Source organism: Heptranchias perlo, chromosome 35, assembly GCF_035084215.1.
Source record: "Heptranchias perlo isolate sHepPer1 chromosome 35, sHepPer1.hap1, whole genome shotgun sequence".
NCBI classification, from domain to species: domain Eukaryota; kingdom Metazoa; phylum Chordata; class Chondrichthyes; order Hexanchiformes; family Hexanchidae; genus Heptranchias; species Heptranchias perlo.
In genome coordinates this window covers 22,510,321-22,528,585 of record NC_090359.1, presented here as the reverse complement: position 1 = coordinate 22,528,585, position 18,265 = coordinate 22,510,321, and the positions used below count along the sequence as shown (strand labels likewise).

Below are 18,265 nucleotides of genomic sequence, written 5' to 3'. Positions count from 1 at the left end.
GGGTATTAAGGGTTATGGAACCAAGGCGGGTCGATGGAGTTAAGATACAGATCAGCCATAATCTAATTGAACGTCGGAACAGGCTTGAGGGGCTGAATGGCCTACATCAGTTCCTGTGTTCCTATAAATAAAAAATGTAAGTGTCAGCTAGGACGTCTGATTCCAGACTTACAATAATGCTGATTTGAAACCTGCAGCTGCGAGCGGCCGAGGGAGACTCTCCTTGTCGAGAGGCACACCTGACCTCCCTCTACTTGACGCCTCCTTGCAATGGCACGATTAAATATAGTAACTCCAAATGTGCTATGAGTGAATCGAGGGCATGATCTAATTCAGGTCTGTTTAACTCAGTGCAAAGCAATCCCAGTCGATGCTTACATGCCGTTAGCTTGATATGCACCATCTCCTTGCAGTAACCTTCATGCCCAAACATCATGTTTACAACCATGCCTGGAGGCAGTTCAGAGAAGGTTCACTAGTTTGGTTCCGGGTATGGAAGGGTTGTCTTATGAGGAAAGATTGAACAGGTTGGGTCTATACTCGTTGGAGTTTAGAAGAATGAGAGGAGATCTTATTGAAACATACAAGATTCTGAGGGGACTTGATAGAGTAGATGCTGAGAGGATGTTACCCCTCATGGGGGAATCTAAAACTAGGGGGCATAGTCTCAGAATAAGGGGTCGCCCGTTTAAGACAGAACTGAGGAGGAATTTCTTCTCCCAGAGGGTCGTGAATCTTTGGAATTCTTTACCCCAAAAAGCTATGGAGGCTGAGTCATTGAATACATTCAAGGCTGAGTTAGACAAATTTTTGATCAGCAAGGGAGTCAAAGGATATGGGGAAAGGGCGGGAAAGAGGAGTTGAAGTAAAAATCAGATCAGCCATGATCTCATTAAATGGCGGAGCAGGCTCGAGGGGCTGAATGGCCTACTCCTGCTCCTGTCTCTTATGGTCTTATTTTCAGTCGCGGCCACAGTTCGACCTTGGGAACTTCAGAGGGCGAGTGCAATGGTTTGCCTGAAAGTTGGAAAGCTAAGATGACGCCAGTGACGATTCACCCACAAACTGAGTGCCCAGTAGCAAAGCTAGGAAATCGCCTGGCTTATTGAACGCTTAACTTCGTTCTGAACATCAAGGTCTAATAGTTTTGAGTCAAAAAACGTGTATTGTTCTGTCTCGTGGCAGTGTTTAGACAGGCATTGTGATCTTTAGCCATTTCTTGGCTTGTATTACCTTGAGTGTAGAAGATTGAAGGGTGATCTGATCAAGGTATTTAAAATGTTATAAGGATTCAATAGATATAGAGAAACTATTTCCTCTGACGGGGGAATCAAGAACAAGGGGACATAATCTTGTAATTAGAGTTCGGCTGTTCAGGAGTAAAATCAGGAAGCACTTTTTCACAAAGGATCGTAGAAATCTGGAATTCTTTTCCCCCCAAAAGGCAGTGGATGCTGGGGGTCATTTGACATTTTTAAGACTGAGATGGATAGGTTTTTGTTAGGTAAGGGTATTGAAGGATATGGAGCAAAGGCAGGTAAATGGAGTTGAGGTACAGATCGGCCATGATCTAATTGAATGATGGGACAGGCTCGAGGGGCTGAATGGCCTCCTCCTGATCCTACGTTCACAATCAAAAAGTGTAGAGGGAGCTTTACTTTGTATCTAATCTGTGCTGTCCCTGGTAGGAGTGTTTGATGAAGCTCCCTCTTTGCTGTTCCATCAAGCATTCCCAGGTCAGGTACAGCACGAGTAGACTGAGCTTTATTCTACATCTAACCGATGCTGTACCTGATCTGGGAGTGCTCGATGATGACTCGGAGTGCCTGAAATAAGAAAGTGTTCCGTTCCCCAGCACTGACACATCCCTCACCTTGAGCGTAGAATGCAGAAAAGAAAATGAAAGGTCTCTCCATGAAAGCCTGAATCGAGTTACGTTTTGTCTTCCAGGATGGGGGCCACGTTCTTTGTTCAGCCGCTGGACTTGGTGAAAAACCGCATGCAGTTGAGTGGAGAAGGAGGGCGGGCGAAAGAGTACAAGACCAGCTTTCACGCTCTGACCCATATTCTGAAGACCGAGGGTGTCAGAGGAATCTACACCGGGTGAGCAGAGCTGGGGCAACATGCTGTTTACCTCCTGTCAGAGCGCACGACACCGACTATGAACTGATAACAATTATCCTGGTTTCCTCCCTTTCACACCCTGAAGGAGCTGTTGTCTGTGGGGGCACCGCAGCCTCCCTTCTACCTCGTTCCAAGTGGCCATCTTTCATGTGGGCGTGTGCCCGGGCTATTCGACCACCGGGTGCAGCACAGCCAAACCCGATCCTCTCCATTTGCCCACGTAACTACAGTTAATGCACTCTCGAAAAGTACTTAACGAGTCAAAGCACTTTGCACCGTTTGGACAAAATGATACGGTGTTGTACAGATATAAGTTTTTGTTCTCTCAGCTAAAGTATACACGAGTTTTCAGCATAGCAACGAGTAGCGATCAGGAGCAGCAACGCTGACCTTTTATTTTCTCACTCCCTCTCCTCCTGGGGCGCTGAGGTGCCTGCTCTCTGGTGCAATCGGGCAATGGGAGATTGTACCTGAATCCACAATGCTGCACCATTACCTCCCCCCGCTAAAACCTTTTAATAATTAGATCAGTCTTCCGATTCAATCTAAGCACGTAACATACAGTCTGCACCCGAGTCAGCAAGGCACTTGGACCCTTGGGCTCCTTTCCCGCAGGACCGACACGCCTTCCCCAGCTCCTCACAGCCATTGGGAGCTCAGGGCCAAGTGGTAATCAGGGAGGTCCCAGCGCCTTACTGCCCTCCTAAACACCAGTTCATGTGCGGTGGTGTAGTGGTTATGTTACTGGACTAGTAATCCAGAGAACGCAATGCAGCGCATTCCAGATCATGAAAAAAAATATCTCCTCATCTCGCCTCTGGTTTTTTTGCCGTTTACCTTAAATCTCTGTCCTTTTTTAAAAAGTACCACTTTTCCATTTCTTTAGGCCTATAGCCCCTTTCATTGTTCCTCGTCATGATTTGGGGATTCACTGGCACATGCAACCTAGCCAAAAGCCTATGAATCTGAAATAAAAACCGTGAATGATGGAAATAATAGTCGGTCAGTCAGCATCTGAACGAGCGAAGATAATTGAACATTTGGGCGGGACCCTCAATCAAAATGGCATCCTGGCTGCACTGATAACCTATTTACAGAATTTTCTCTTTATTTACCTGATTTCCTTTGTTAAAGTGCAACTTTTGAAATGTTTTTTTAAACCCCTCCAACTTAATAGAGCAGTTTCACTTATGCTGAGGATCATAGGTAACAATGGCTACCATTTTGGAACTGCTCAGTAAACAGCTGTTATACTAAATAAAATGCGTTAAGATCAGTTTCTAGGACCATCTCTGCACATTGTAAGCGTGAAATGGGACACAGTGAGAGTTTGCATGTATGGTTTTTAATATTTGTTCCCCATCGAATTCTCCACTCCTTTCCTGGAGGTGCTAACTCTTAGCTGGGGCACAATTCCACCGGTGCCAGCAGGCCTCCAATACCTTTTCACTCAAACCTGAGGCGTTACGGTGATTGCTAGCCGGCTATTCGACAATGGCAGGCATCATGGCCAAGCCCTTACCTGACGTCCGTACACGACGCATCTGCAGCAAGGGTCACTGGATGACAATCAGGTGGGAGCTGGCTCGTTAAACAGTTTCCTCCATTTTAGTCCGGGCCCAATTTTAACGTTTGCCTCTGCTGAAATTTTTTTTTTTTTTATTCGTTCACGGGATGTGGGCGTCGCTGGCGAGGCCGGCATTTATTGCCCATCCCTAATTGCCCTTGAGAAGGTGGTGGTGAGCCGCCGCCTTGAACCGCTGCAGTCCGTGTGGTGACGGTTCTCCCACAGTGCTGTTAGGAAGGGAGTTCCAGGATTTTGACCCAGCGACAATGAAGGAACGGCGATATATTTCCAAGTCGGGATGGTGTGTGACTTGGAGGGGAACGTGCAGGTGGTGTTGTTCCCATGTGCCTGCTGCTCTTGTCCTTCTAGGTGGTAGAGGTCGCGGGTTTGGGAGGTGCTGTCGAAGAAGCCTTGGCGAGTTGCTGCAGTGCATCCTGTGGATAGTGCACACTGCAGCCACAGTGCGCCGGTGGTGAAGGGAGTGAATGTTCAGGGTGGTGGATGGGGTGCCAATCAAGCGGGCTGCTTTATCTTGGATGGTGTCGAGCTTCTTGAGTGTTGTTGGAGCTGCACTCATCCAGGCAAGTGGAGAGTATTCCATCACACTCCTGACTTGTGCCTTGTAGATGGTGGAAAGGCTTTGGGGAGTCAGGAGGTGAGTCACTCGCCGCAGAATACCCAGCCTCTGACCTGCTCTTGTAGCCACAGTATTTATATGGCTGGTCCAGTTAAGTTTCTGGTCAATGGTGACCCCCAGGATGTTGATGGTGGGGGATTCGGCGATGGTAATGCCGTTGAATGTCAAGGGGAGGTGGTTAGACTCTCTCTTGTTGGAGATGGTCATTGCCTGGCACTTATCTGGCGCGAATGTTACTTGCCACTTATGAGCCCAAGCCTGGATGTTGTCCAGGTCTTGCTGCATGCGGGCTCGGACTGCTTCATTATTTGAGGGGTTGCGAATGGAACTGAACACTGTGCAGTCATCAGCGAACATCCCCATTTCTGACCTTATGATGGAGGGAAGGTCATTGATGAAGCAGCTGAAGATGGTTGGGCCTAGGACACTGCCCTGAGGAACTCCTGCAGCAATGTCCTGGGGCTGAGATGATTGGCCTCCAACAACCACTACCATCTTCCTTTGTGCTAGGTATGACTCCAGCCACTGGAGAGTTTTTCCCCTGATTCCCATTGACTTCAATTTTACTAGGGCTCCTTTGTGCCACACTCGGTCAAATGCTGCCTTGATGTCAAGGGCAGTAGTCACTCTCACCTCACCTCTGGAATTCAGCTCTTTTGTCCATGTTTGGACCAAGGCTGTAATGAGGTCTGGAGCCGAGTGGTCCTGGCGGAACCCAAACTGAGCATCGGTGAGCAGGTTATTGGTGAGTAAGTGCCGCTTGATAGCACTGTCGACGACACCTTCCATCACTTTGCTGATGATTGAGAGTAGACTGATGGGGCGGTAGTTGGCCGGATTGGATTTGTCCTGCTTTTTGTGGACAGGACATACCTGGGCAATTTTCCACATTGTCGGGTAGATGCCAGTGTTGTAGCTGTACTGGAACAGCTTGGCTAGAGGCGCAGCTAGTTCTGGAGCACAAGTCTTCAGCACTACAGCTGGGATGTTGTCGGGGCCCATAGCCTTTGCTGTATCCAGTGCACTCAGCCGTTTCTTGATATCACGTGGAGTGAATCGAATTGGCCGAAGACTGGCTTCCGTGATGGTGGGGATATCGGGAGGAGGCTGAGATGGATCATCCACTCGGCACTTCTGGCTGAAGATGGTTGCAAACGCTTCAGCCTTGTCTTTTGCACTCACGTGCTGGACTCCGCCATCATTGAGGATGGGGATGTTTGCAGAGCCTCCTCCTCCCGTTAGTTGTTTAATTGTCCACCACCATTCACGACTGGATGTGGCAGGACTGCAGAGCTTTGATCTGATCCGTTGGTTGTGGAATCGCTTAGCTCTGTCTATAGCATGTTGCTTCCGCTGTTTAGCATGCATGTAGTCCTGAGTTGTAGCTTCACCAGGTTGGCACCTCATTTTTAGGTACGCCTGGTGCTGCTCCTGGCATGCTCTTCTACACTCCTCATTGAACCAGGGTTGATCCCCTGGCTTGTTGGTAATGGTAGAGTGAGGAATATGCCGGGCCATGAGGTTACAGATTGTGCTGGAATACAATTCTGCTGCTGCTGATGGCCCACAGCGCCTCATGGATGCCCAGTTTTGAGCTGCTAGATCCATTCTGAATCTATCCCATTTAGCACGGTGGTAGTGCCACACAACACATTGGATGGTGTCCTCAGTGCGAAGACGGGACTTCATCTCCACGAGGACTGTGCGGTGGTCACTCCTACCAATACTGTCATGGACAGATGCATTTGCGACAGGCAGATTGGTGAGGACGAGGTCAAGTAAGTTTTTCCCTCGTGTTGGTTCGCTCACCACCTGCCGCAGGCCCAGTCTAGCAGCTATGTCCTTCAGGACTCGGCCAGCTCGGTCAGTAGTGGTGCTGCCGAGCCACTCTTGGTGATGGACATTGAAGTCCCCCACCCAGAGTACATTTTGTGCCCTTGCTACCCTCTGTGCTTCCTCCAAGTGGTGCTCAACATGGAGGAGGACTGATTTATCAGCTGAGGGAGGATGGTCGGTGGTAATCAGCAGGAGGTTTCCTTGCCCATGTTTGACCTGATGCCATGAGATTTCATGGGGTCCAGAGTCAATGTTGAGGACTCCCAGGGCCACTCCCTCCTGACCGTATATCACTGTACCACCACCTCTGGTGGGTCTGTCCTGCCGGTGGGACAGGACATACCCAGGGATGGTGATGGAAGAGTCTGGGACGTTGGCTGAAAGGTATGAATCTGTGAGTATGGCTATGTCAGGCTGTTGCTTGACTAGTCTGTGGGACAGCTCTCCCAATTTTGGCACAAGTCCCCAGATGTTAGTGAGGAGGACCTTGCAGGGTCGACTGGGCTTGGTGTTTTGCCGTTGTCGTGTCCGGTGCCGGGTGGTCCGTCCGGTTTTATTCTTATTGTGACTTTTCGTAGCGAGATTTTACAACTGAGTGGCTTGCTAGGCCATTTCAGAGGGCAATTAAGAATCAACCACATTGCTGTGGGTCTGGAGTCACATATAGGCCAGACCGGGTTAGGGCGGCAGGTTTCCTTCCCTAAAGGACATTAGTGAACGAGATGGGTTTTTACGACAATCCGGTAGTTTCATGGCCATCATTACTGATACTAGTATTTTAATTCCAGATTTTTATTTTAATTAATTGAATTTAATTAATTAATTGAATTTAAATTCGCCAGCTGCCGTGGCGGGATTTGAACTCATGACTCTGGATTTTCGTCCAGGCCTCTGGATTACTAGTCCAGTAACATAACCACTATACTACCGTACTATGCTGACTCAGCACCAACCAGGCAGCCCACTTCCCAGTCCGTATGGTTTGGGGCACTTGCACTTACCAATTCAGCCAGCAGGGAGCGAGAGCTTACGCGTCTGTTAAGTATTTGTTCGCTTTGTTAGAGCAGTATCATTGGAAGGTGCCTCTCTCCCGCAGTCTTTCCGCTGGCTTGCTGCGACAGGCCACGTACACGACGACCCGGCTGGGGATCTACACCATCCTCTTCGAGAAGCTCACCAAAGCCGACGGGACGCCACCCAACTTCTTCCTCAAAGCGGGAATCGGGATGACAGCGGGCGCTATCGGCGCCTTCGTAGGGACGCCGGCCGAGGTGTCGCTGATCAGGATGACTGCCGATGGCAGGTAAGGCGCCTGAAACAAAGTACTTAGAAAGGATGTATTGGCCTTGGAAGGAGTGCAGCGCAGATTCACCAGAATGTTACCAGGGCTCCAAGGGTTGGATTGTGAGGCGAGATTACATAAACTGGGTTTGTATTCTCTATAATATAGAAGGTTAAGGGGTGATCTGATTGAGGTTTTTAGGATTTTGAAAGGAATTGATTGGGTTGATAGAGAGAAACTTTTTCCCACTGGTGGAGGGAGTCTAGGTCAAAGGGACATAATCTTAAAATCAGAGCCAGGCCATTCAGGAGAGAAGTCGGGAAACACTTCTTCACACAAAGGGTGGTAGACGTTTGGAACTCTCCCACAAAAAGCAGTAGATGCTAGCTCAGTTAATAATTTAAAATCTGAGATCGATAGATTTTTGCTAGCCAAGGGTATTCAGGAATATGGAGCCAAGACAAATGGATGTGAGTTAAGATACATGATCTGATTGAATGGCGGAACAGGCTCGAGGAGTTGAATGACCTCCTCCAGTTCCTGTGTTCCCAAGGCGACTGATTCAGACATGTTGATCAGGGGGGCTTGTACTGAGAGTATCGAGACACTGGGGATCTGTTGCTAACTTGGCTGCCTCACGTATGGTGTCGAGGTGTGCAAGCCAACAGACGTCACAATACGAAGGAAATTATAGGGCAGAGCAAGTGCATATTAAAAGATTTATTATAAATATGCTAGTAAATTGCCTGTGTTGCTGCCCATGGTCAGCTGATGAATTTTTGTTTATATGTACAAGACAGTGGAGTTGGGAGAGAGACTTCAGAAACTTGCTGCACAGCGCCACCGGCTGGTCTCAGCCTGCAACTACACCGTTACAGACAACTGTTTACATACAGGGTCTCCCTTCTAAATCAGTATCTAAGCAGTTTCAATGTTAAAAGTTGACATAAAAGTGTGACCAAAAATTGTGACAACAGGAAGTTGATCAGGCAACGCGAACATACGCAAGATATTTCCATAAAATATAGATGCATTCTCACTTTCAGAGACTTACCTTTTCTCCTCTGCTGTTCTGGAAGCACTTTCCACTTTATGCGTGTGCCTGGACTGTGAATCTCGGCAGGTTTTTCGATGGTGCGGGGCAGGATCACAGCTGAGCCCTGGCCATCTTCTTGCCCTGTGTCCTCTCGCGCATTTTCCAGCAGGGGTCGCTAGATAGCGTGCGGGAGCAGGAAACCCTTGAGGCAAGCAGTCTGACAACACGAGGTAATTGAGAGGTGGTGGAGAGGTGAAGCTGGGTGCCGTCAGCTCATATGTGGAATCTGATCCCATGTCATGTTGCCAAGGGGCAGCATGTAGATGAGGAAGAGGACGGGGGCTGAGGATCTATCCTTGGGGGACTCCAGAGGTAACGATACTCCAGTTACGATCAGATGGGTAAAAGTGGAACCAACAGCGGGCGATACCACTGAGCTTGGACAATGACGGAGAGGTGTTAGAGGAGCATGGTGTGGTTGACCAGTCTTAGATGATTTGACGTTTCCTCCAGTTAAACATTGGGAAGCCCAAAGCTATCGTCTTCCACCCCCCCCCCCCCCCCCCACAAACTCCCTACCCTGGCCACCGATTCCATCCCCACCCTGGCCACTGGCTTCTGATCCCATATTCTCTGCATCACAACGAATGTCTGCTTCCACCTCTGTAACATCCTCTGCCCCCGCATCAACCCATCTGCTGCTAAAACCCTCATCCACGCCTTTGTCACTTCCGGTGACTATTCCACTGCTCGCCTGGCCGACCTGCTATCCTCCACGCTCCATAAATTTCAACCCATCTAAAACTCTGCTGCCCGCCTCCTAACTCGCATCAAGTTCCGCTCACCCATCACCCTGGAGCTCACTGACCTACTTTGGCTCCCGGTCCCCCAACTCCTCAAATTTAAAATTCTCGTCCCTGTGTTTAAATCCATCCATGGCCTCGCCCCTCCCTATCTGTGTAACGTGCTTCAGCTCTAAAGCCCTCTTGAGAACTGTGCGTTCCTCCAAATCTGACCTGTTGCACATCCTCCCCCCACCACTCCTTTGGTCCCACCAGAGACGGTGTGCCTTCCGCCCTTCAGCTCCAAGCTGTGGAATTCCTTCCTTAAATCTCTCTGTCTCTCTCACTCCTCCTTTTAAGACCCTCCTTAAAACCCACCTCTTGGACCAAGCTTTTAGCCACCCTTACTAATATCTTTGTTTGGCCCGGTGTCCTATTCTGCCTGTGAAGCGCCTTGGGATGTTTCTCTATCTTGTCGTTGTTGAATTTATATTGAAGTTACTCTCCCAGTTACCTTCTCCTTGTGTAACCGTACAGAGCATGGCTGTGTGGTGTTTATTTGTGGCTGATTTAATTATTGGAGACTCTCAACAAACAACCCTTTAATTATGCCTCCCAACTCTTCTTTCTCTGCAGGATGCCTGTCAGCCAACGTAGGGGTTACTCGAATGTGTTCAACGCACTAATTCGCATCACTCGTGAAGAGGGGGTCGTCACACTCTGGCGGGTAGGTTCACAGCAAACCGTCAACCAAGCAGCACGGGACTCCAAAAGGGTTGGCCGCCAACTGCACTAGTGCCAATTCACCCCCTAAACGAGTTCGTTAAAAGGCACAAAAAGTCCAGGCCAGCACTTTTTCTTCCTGCCCTTTACTCCGTCGATTTTTTAAATAAAAAAATGTGACTTGCCATCCTCGGCCGGTAGCAAGTACTTTCAGGGTCGGATGTTTCCCCGACCAGCTCCCAGGCCCATTCAGAGTTGTGGCCCTCCCATTGTATCCAGTGGAGAGGGACTGGGCTCCATTTCATCAGCAGTGGCCTGGAGGGACGTTAAATCTCCCTTTAAATGCAGATATTTCTTTTAAAAAGTCAAGACCTTTTTATTGCAATCAATTTTCTCCCCCGGCCCGGCCCCCCCCCCCCCCCCCCTTTTTCCCATGAAGTTACTGACTCCCTGCAGGGTCACCCTCTGGTACCTCACCTAAGTGGCCATTAATCATGGGTCATGGGTAAGCCCTAACAGTGAATGTCGGCAGTCTATTTAACCAGGCTGGGGAGGTGGGGGGACACCAGATCAGAGCCCCATCTGCAGCACTGCCTTCAGTACTGGGCATCAAACCTCAGCAAGGATATATCGGCCTTGGAGGGGGTGCAGCGCAGAGTCTCCAGAATGATACCGGGGCTTAGAGGGTTAAATTACAAGGACAGGTTGCATAAACTTGGTTTGTATTCCCTTGAGTTTAGGAGATTGAGGGGTGATCTGATCGAGGCGTTTAAAATGGTAAAAGGATTTCATAGGGTAGAAACGGAGGAATCCAGAACGAGGGAATATAATAAACTTAGAGCCAGGCCGTTCACGGGTGATGTCAGGAAGCACTTCTTCACACAAAGGGTAGTGGGAATCTGGAACTCTCTCCCCCAAAAGGCTGTGGATGCTGGGGGTCAATTGGAGCTTTCAAGACTGAGATCGATGGATTTTTATTGGGCAAGGTTATCGAGGGATAGGGAGCAAAGGCGGGAAAATGCAGATCAGCCATGATGTAATTGAATGGCGGAACAGGCCCGAGGGGCTGAATGGCCTTCTCCTGTTCCTATTGTTCTCACTCAGTATCCACAAGCATGCACTTTCCAGCACGAGCCTCTCAGAAGCGGGGAAGTGTGGCCGATTTCTCCCTGCCGAGCCTAGGGGGGAGATAAGATCGCCCGTGATGCCCCTGCTGCTGTCCCCACCGAGAACACCCAGTCCAGCACAGCACAGAGAATGCTCCTGACTCCTTCCTGCTTTTATCAGTATAGATTTTGTGACTAGGCAGTGGGGGAGTCGTTGCAACAAAGATTACTCCCTGTACTTTGCTTCTCTTTTAAGTACAGTGGGACCCTGTAATATTGAATAGGCGAGAGGGGGTGAGGGCAGTAGATGAAATGTTTTGCTTTCAAAATGCTTAAAAATAAAACAGCCAGTGCTGGTCACCATACAGCTGTGTGTTGAAGATCAGAAGAGCAAGTGTTTCAAATCCTGACTAATGATGTAACCTAATCTGGCAGTTTTTCAAACTTTGTTCTATGGGGAAACCCCCCTGCAGAAATATTGATACATTCCTGAGGACCTCCTCCAAATATTGACACTTCCCAGGACCTATGCAAATATTGAATATATTGAGTTGATATTGGAGCCCTCCCAGGGACCCCCAGGAAATATTGACACACTCCCAGGGAACCCCTTGCAAATATTGACGCACTCCAGGGAACCCCTTGCAAATATTGACGCACTCCAGGGAACCCCTCAGGAAATATTGACACGACTCCCAGGGAACCCTCAGGAATATTGACACACTCCCAGGGAACCCCAGGAAATATTGACACACTCCCAGGAACCCCTCAGGAATATTGACGACACTCCCAGGGAACCCCAGGAAATATTGACACACTCCCAGGGACCCCAGGAAATATTGACACACTCCCAGGGACCCCAGGAAATAATGACACACTCCCAGGGAACCCTTGCAAATATTGACATACTCCCAGGGACCCCTTGCAAATATTGACACACTCCCAGGGAACCCAGAAATATTGACATACTCCCAGGACCCCTCAGGAAATATTGACACACTCCCAGGGAACCCCTTGCAATATTGACACACTCCCAGGGACCCCTTGCAAATATTGACACACTCCAGGAACACCCCAGGAGATATTGACATACTCCCAGGGACCCCTCAGGAAATATGACACACTCCAGGGACCCCTTGTCAAATATTGACACACTCCCAGGGACCCCTTGCAAATATTGACACACTCCCAGGGGACCCCTCAGGAAATATTGACACACTCCCAGGGAACCCCTTGCAAATATTGACACACTCCCAGGGAACCCCTCAGGAATATTGACACACTCCCAGGGACCCTCAGGAAATATTGACACACTCCCAGGGACCCCTCAGGAAATATTGACACACTCCCAGGGACCCCAGGAAATATTGACACACTCCCAGGGAACCCCTGCAAATATTCTTTGTTATGTAATTCACAGAGACTCCAGGTGGTGATTGTGGGAGATGAACAATTGTCACACAGGTGCTGTAACATGGCCGTGTCCTGATGTTGGGACTGTAGCATCACTGGGGCCGAGTAGAGGGCATTTTACTCTGCATCAACCAGACTTGGATGATATTGGTGTCTGAAGTAAAAAGTGTTCCAAAATCCCCTGCCCTGATATCCATCACTTCTTAAAAAAAAAATATTATTTGTTCTTGGGATGTGGGCAAGGCCGGCATTTATTGCCATCCCTAGTTGCCTTGAGAAGGCCAGTGGTGGGCCTTCTCCTTGTGCTGATGGTGCTCCCACAATGGTATTCGGTAGGGAATTGCAGGGTATAGACACAGGGACTATGAAGGAGCAGTGATGTATGTCCAAAGCAGGATGGTGTTACATATAATTGCATAGAATTTACAGCACGGAAACAGGCCGTTTGGTCTGTGTTTATGCTCCACACGAGCCTCCTCCCACTCTATTTACTTCATCTCATCCTATCAGCATATCCTTCTATTCCTTTCTCCCTCACCTGTTTATCCAGCTTCCCTTAAATACATCTATGTTATTCGCCTCAACTACTCCTTGTGGTAGTGAGTTCCACATTCTCACCGCTCTCTGGGTAAAGAAGTTTCTCCTGAATTCCCTATTGGATTTATTAGTGACTATCTTTATATTTATAGCCCCTAGTTCTGGTCTCCCCACAAGTGGAAACATCTTCTCTACGTCTACTCTATCAAACCCTTCCATAATCTTAAAGACCTCTATCAGGTCACTCCTCAGTCTTCTCTTTTCCAGACACTTGGAGGCCTCCATGTGTGAAGGGGAGCCTGGAGGTGATGGTGTTCACACGACATTGCTGCTGTTGTGCTTCTCGGTGGTGGAGTTCTCGGGGGAGGAGGTGCTGTCAAAGTGACCTTGAATCACAAAAAAAGTTTAATAAAAAAAAATGTTCAAAGAGAAATCTCCGTGGAAGATATCATTGGATCACAATAACTCATACTCTCCGTGTTCCTCGATATTTTCCAGGGATGTGTCCCTACAATGACCAGAGCTGTCGTGGTGAATGCAGCCCAGCTGGCTTCTTACTCCCAGTCCAAGCAATTCCTGCTGAGTTTAGGTGAGATCTCTCTCTCCTTTTCGGGGTCTACGACTCTCCTGGTGCGTTTTAAGCCGGGGATGTGGGGGGGGCGTGGTGTTGGGGGTGGGTTTAGGTCGGGGTGGGGGAGGGACGGTGGGTTTTGGGGGTGTGTGTGGGGGGGGGAGGGAGGGTGGGTTTAGGTGGTGGGTGTGTGGGTGGGGGGAGGGAGGGTGGGTTTGGTGGTGGGGGTGTGTGGGGGGGGAGGGAGGGTGGGTGGGTTTTGGTGGTGGGGGTGTGTGGGGGGGGAGGGAGGGTGGGTGGGTTTTGGTGGTGGGGGTGTGTGTGTGGGGGGGGGAGGGTGGGGGGGTTTTGGTGGTGGGGGTGTGTGTGGGGGGGGAGGGAGGGTGGGTTTTGGTGGTGGGGTGTGTGTGTGGGGGGGGGAGGGTGGGGGGGTTTTGGTGGTGGGGGTGTGTGGGGGGGGAGGGAGGGTGGGGGGGTTTTGGTGGTGGGGGTGTGTGGGGGGGGGGAGGGAGGGTGGGTTTTGGTGGTGGGGGTGTGTGTGGGGGGGGGGAGGGTGGGGGGGTTTTTGGTGGTGGGGGTGTGTGGGGGGGGAGGGAGGGTGGGTGGGTTTTGGTGGTGGGGTGTGTGTGGGGGGGGAGGGAGGGTGGGTGGGTTTGGTGGTGGGGGTGTGTGGGGGGGGAGGGAGGGTGGGTGGGTTTTGGTGGTGGGGGTGTGTGTGTGGGGGGGGAGGGAGGGTGGGTTTTGGTGGTGGGGGTGTGTGTGTGGGGGGGGGGAGGGTGGGGGGGTTTTGGTGGTGGGGGTGTGTGTGTGGGGGGGGGAGGGAGGTGGGTTTTGGTGGTGGGGGTGTGTGTGTGGGGGGGGGGAGGGTGGGGGGGTTTTGGTGGTGGGGGTGTGTGTGGGGGGGGGAGGGAGGGTGGGTTTTGGTGGTGTGGGTGGGGTGGGGGGGAGGGAGGGTGGGTTTAGGTGGTGGGGTGTGTGGGGGGGAGGGAGGGTGGGTTTTGGTGGTGGGGGTGTGTGTGGGGGGGGAGGGAGGGTGGGTTTAGGTGGTGGGGGGGGTGTGTGGGTGGGTGGGTTTTGGTGGTGTGGGGGGGGGGTGTGTGGGGGGGAGGGAGGGTGGGTTAGGTGGTGGGGGTGTGTGTGGGGGGGGGAGGGAGGGTGGGTTTAGGTGGTGGGGGGGGTGTGTGGGGGGGGGGAGGGAGGGAGGGTGGTTTTGGTGGTGGGGGTGTGTGGGGGGGGAGGAGGGTGGGTGGGTTTTGGTGGTGGGGGGTGTGTGTGGGGGGGGAGGGAGGGTGGGTTTAGTGGTGGGGGGGTGTGTGGGGGGGAGGGAGGAGGGTGGGTTTTGGTGGTGGGGGTGTGTGGGGGGGGAGGGAGGGTGGTGGGTTTTGGTGGTGGGGTGTGTGTGTGGGGGGGGGAGGGAGGGTGGGTTTAGGTGGTGGGGGGTGTGTGGGGGGGGAGGGAGGGAGGGTGGGTTTTGGTGGTGGGGTGTGGTGGGGGGGAGGGAGGGTGGGTGGGTTTTGGTGGTGGGGGTGTGTGGGGGGGGAGGGAGGGAGGGTGGGTTTTGGTGGTGGGGGTGGTGTGGGGGGGGGAGGGAGGGAGGGTGGGTTTTGGTGGTGGGGGTGTGTGTGTGGGGGGGGGAGGGAGGGTGGGTTTAGGTGGTGGGGGTGTGTGTGGGGGGGGAGGGAGGGTGGGTTTAGGTGGTGGGGGGGGTGTTGTGGGGGGGGAGGGAGGGTGGGTGGGTTTTGGTGGTGGGGGGGGGGGTGTGGGGGGGGAGGGTGGGTTTAGGTGGTGGGGGGTGTGTGTGGGGGGGGAGGGAGGGGTGGGTTAGGTGGTGGGGGGGTGTGTGGGGGGGGAGGGAGGGTGGGTGGGTTTTGGTGGTGGGGGGGGGGGGTGTGTGGGGGGGGAGGGGTGGGTTTAGGTGGTGGGGTGTGTGGGGGGGAGGAGGGTGGGTTTAGGTGGTGGGGTGTGTGGGTGGGAGGGAGGGTGGCGTTTAGGTGGTGGGTGTGTGGGGGGGGAGGGAGGGTGGGTTTAGGTGGTGGGGTGTGTGGGGGGGAGGGAGGGTGGGTTTTGGTGGTGGGGTGTGTGTGGGGGGGGGGGAGGGTGGGAGGGAGGGTGGGTTTTGGTGGTGTGGGTGGGTGGGGGGGGAGGGAGGGTGGGTGGTGGGGGAGTGGGTGCATAGGTGTGTCGGGCTGGGGGTACGGGCACCTGTGGAATCAAACCCAACCAGGAGTCGGCATCTTCAGAAAGGAGTGACGATGCATCAGGTGTAGGCCAGACCGGGTGGGGGAGAGATGAGGGGGGGCAGCTTCTCTTCTCTGAAAGGCCATCACTGAACCCATTGGGTTTCATCCTTGTTTTCAAATCCCTCATGGCCTCGCCCTCCCTATCTCTGTAACCTCCTCCAGCCCCTACAACCCTCCCCCAGATCTCTGCGCTCCTCCAATTCTGGCCTCTTTGAGCATCCCAATTTTCTTCGCTCCACCATTGTCGGCCATCCCTTCAGCGCCTAAGCTCTGGAATTCCCTCCAAAACCTCTTCACCTCTCTCTCTCCTCCTTTTAAGGACGCTCCTTAAAACCTACCTCTTTGACCAACCTTTCGGTCATCTGTCCTAATATCTCCTTATGTGGGCTCAGTGTTAAACATTTGTTTGTCAACGCTCCTGTGAAGTGCCTTGGGGACGTTTTATTGCGTTAAAAATGTGGTTTCTACAGCAATCTGGCAGCTTTCACTGACGTTTTTACTGGTGCCTAGCCCTCGCATTCGGTTTCACGACTTGCCGCTGTGAGGTTTGAACTCTCGTACTCCAGGTTGCTTGCCCGGTACAATCACCACTACACTCGCGTACTCCCGACTCCTTCAAATCAAGCTGATCTGATTAACAACATAATCCTGCGTGATTGCTCTAGGGAATAGAAGCTGATTAACCAGCGCTCGGCCAGTCAGTTACACGGGGCCAATGGTCCGCACATGGATTACTGATCTCGGTTTGGACGCTCCAGCTTTAACGGGGGCGGGGAGCAGGGATAGAATTGTTCCTATTTCTGAATTGTGCTTTTTTTTTCCGTAAACACAGGTCATTTCAAAGATAACATCTTGTGCCATTTCTGTGCCAGTATGATCAGTGGGCTTGTGACGACTGCAGCCTCCATGCCCGTGGACATTGCAAAAACTAGGTGAGGAAATGAGCTAAATGTCTGGGAGTGTTTGATGGGACAGTGTAGAGGGAGCTTTACTCTGTATCTAACCCATGCTGTACCTGCCCTGTGAGTGTTTGATGGGACAGTGTGGGGGGAGCTTTACTCTGTATCTAACCCATGCTGTACCTGCCCTGGGAGTGTTTGATGGGACAGTGTAGAGGGAGCTTTACTCTGTATCTAACCCGTGCTGTACCTGCCCTGGGAGTGTTTGATGGGACAGTGTGGGGGGAGCTTTGCTCTGTATCTAACCCGTGCTGTACCTGCCCTGGGAGTGTTTGATGGGACAGTGTAGAGGGAGCTTTACTCTGTATCTAACCCGTGCTGTACCTGCCCTGGGAGTGTTTGATGGGACAGTGTAGAGGGAGCTTTTCTGTCGGATGCTCTTGTGCCACTTACCCCACATTTGCGCAGTGTGGGTATCTGCTAACATCGCACCCCATCACATGTAATCAAACTGGGCATAGTAAAACTGTAAAGGAATTTAAGCATTATTTTTATTTACTTCACAGAATTCAAAACATGCGGATGATCGATGGCAAACCTGAATACAAGAATGGATTGGTGAGGCAACGTGTTATTTTGACACACTGATGTCCAAGGAGGGAAGGGAGGGAGGGGGGATAATGCGGGGGAGGAAGGGGTAACGTGGGGGGGTAACGCGGGGGAGGGGGGGGGTAACGCGGGAGAGGGAGGGGCGATAATCCTGGGGAGGAGGGAGAGGTTACCCTGTGCTGTCGCTGGACCTATTTACCGTTAACTGTCAATACAAAAAGTTGCTCTTAAGGCAGTGGATATTAAACCCCATTAAGTGTCACCAAGGCAACAGGTCTCCAACTCTGTTATACTGCCCACCTCAGCCCCTCAGCCAACGAAACCTTATCCACACTTTTGTCATTTCAAGACTCCTCGAACTCTTTACGATGTGAACTCCAGTTTGTCTAAAGCACTGCGGCCCGTCCTGCACTGGACTTCGCTCGCAAGTCACCCCCGTCCTGGCTGATCACTGGCTCTCAATAGTCCAAATTCAAACTCCATCTCCTCGTTCACAAATCCTTTCATGGCCTCGCCTCAAGGGTCAGCCAGCCCGTGCCCTATGACCCTTTGACTCGCTTTGCATCCCTCCTTGGTGGCAGGGCTTTCAGCTGTGTTGGCCCTGCCCTCTGGAACTCCCTCCCTAAACCCCTTTGCCTTCCTACTTCTTTCCCTACCTTTAAAAATCTCCTCTTTTACCCTCCCTTCGGTCAGCTCTACAAAATCCTTTCCCGTTCAGTGTGCCTCTCTCCTTAGGATGTTTCATTATGTTAAAGATGCTGCACAAATGCAAGTTGTCATTGTATAATGCTCTTAATCTATCCCACCGCTGAAACCTCCAGTGTCAGACCTGTACCCACCAGTACTGTACCCCAGTGTGTTATACTGTGACAGACCTGTACCCACCAGTACTGTACCCCAGTG

The 18,265-nt window shown here is 51.5% G+C and overlaps 1 protein-coding gene across 2 annotated transcripts in view; it reads left to right on the top strand.

The window, feature by feature from the left end:
- slc25a11 (solute carrier family 25 member 11) overlaps positions 1 to 18,265 on the top strand; it is a 33,330-nt gene that overhangs the window by 8,019 nt on the left and 7,046 nt on the right. For both annotated transcript variants that reach the window (XM_067972091.1, XM_067972090.1), the window contains exons 2-7: positions 1,951 to 2,103; positions 7,261 to 7,467; positions 9,901 to 9,991; positions 13,542 to 13,632; positions 16,687 to 16,786; positions 17,320 to 17,371. In XM_067972091.1, coding sequence (XP_067828192.1) covers positions 1,951 to 2,103; positions 7,261 to 7,467; positions 9,901 to 9,991; positions 13,542 to 13,632; positions 16,687 to 16,786; positions 17,320 to 17,371 — 694 coding nt within the window. The remainder of the gene's footprint in view (positions 1 to 1,950; positions 2,104 to 7,260; positions 7,468 to 9,900; positions 9,992 to 13,541; positions 13,633 to 16,686; positions 16,787 to 17,319; positions 17,372 to 18,265) is intronic.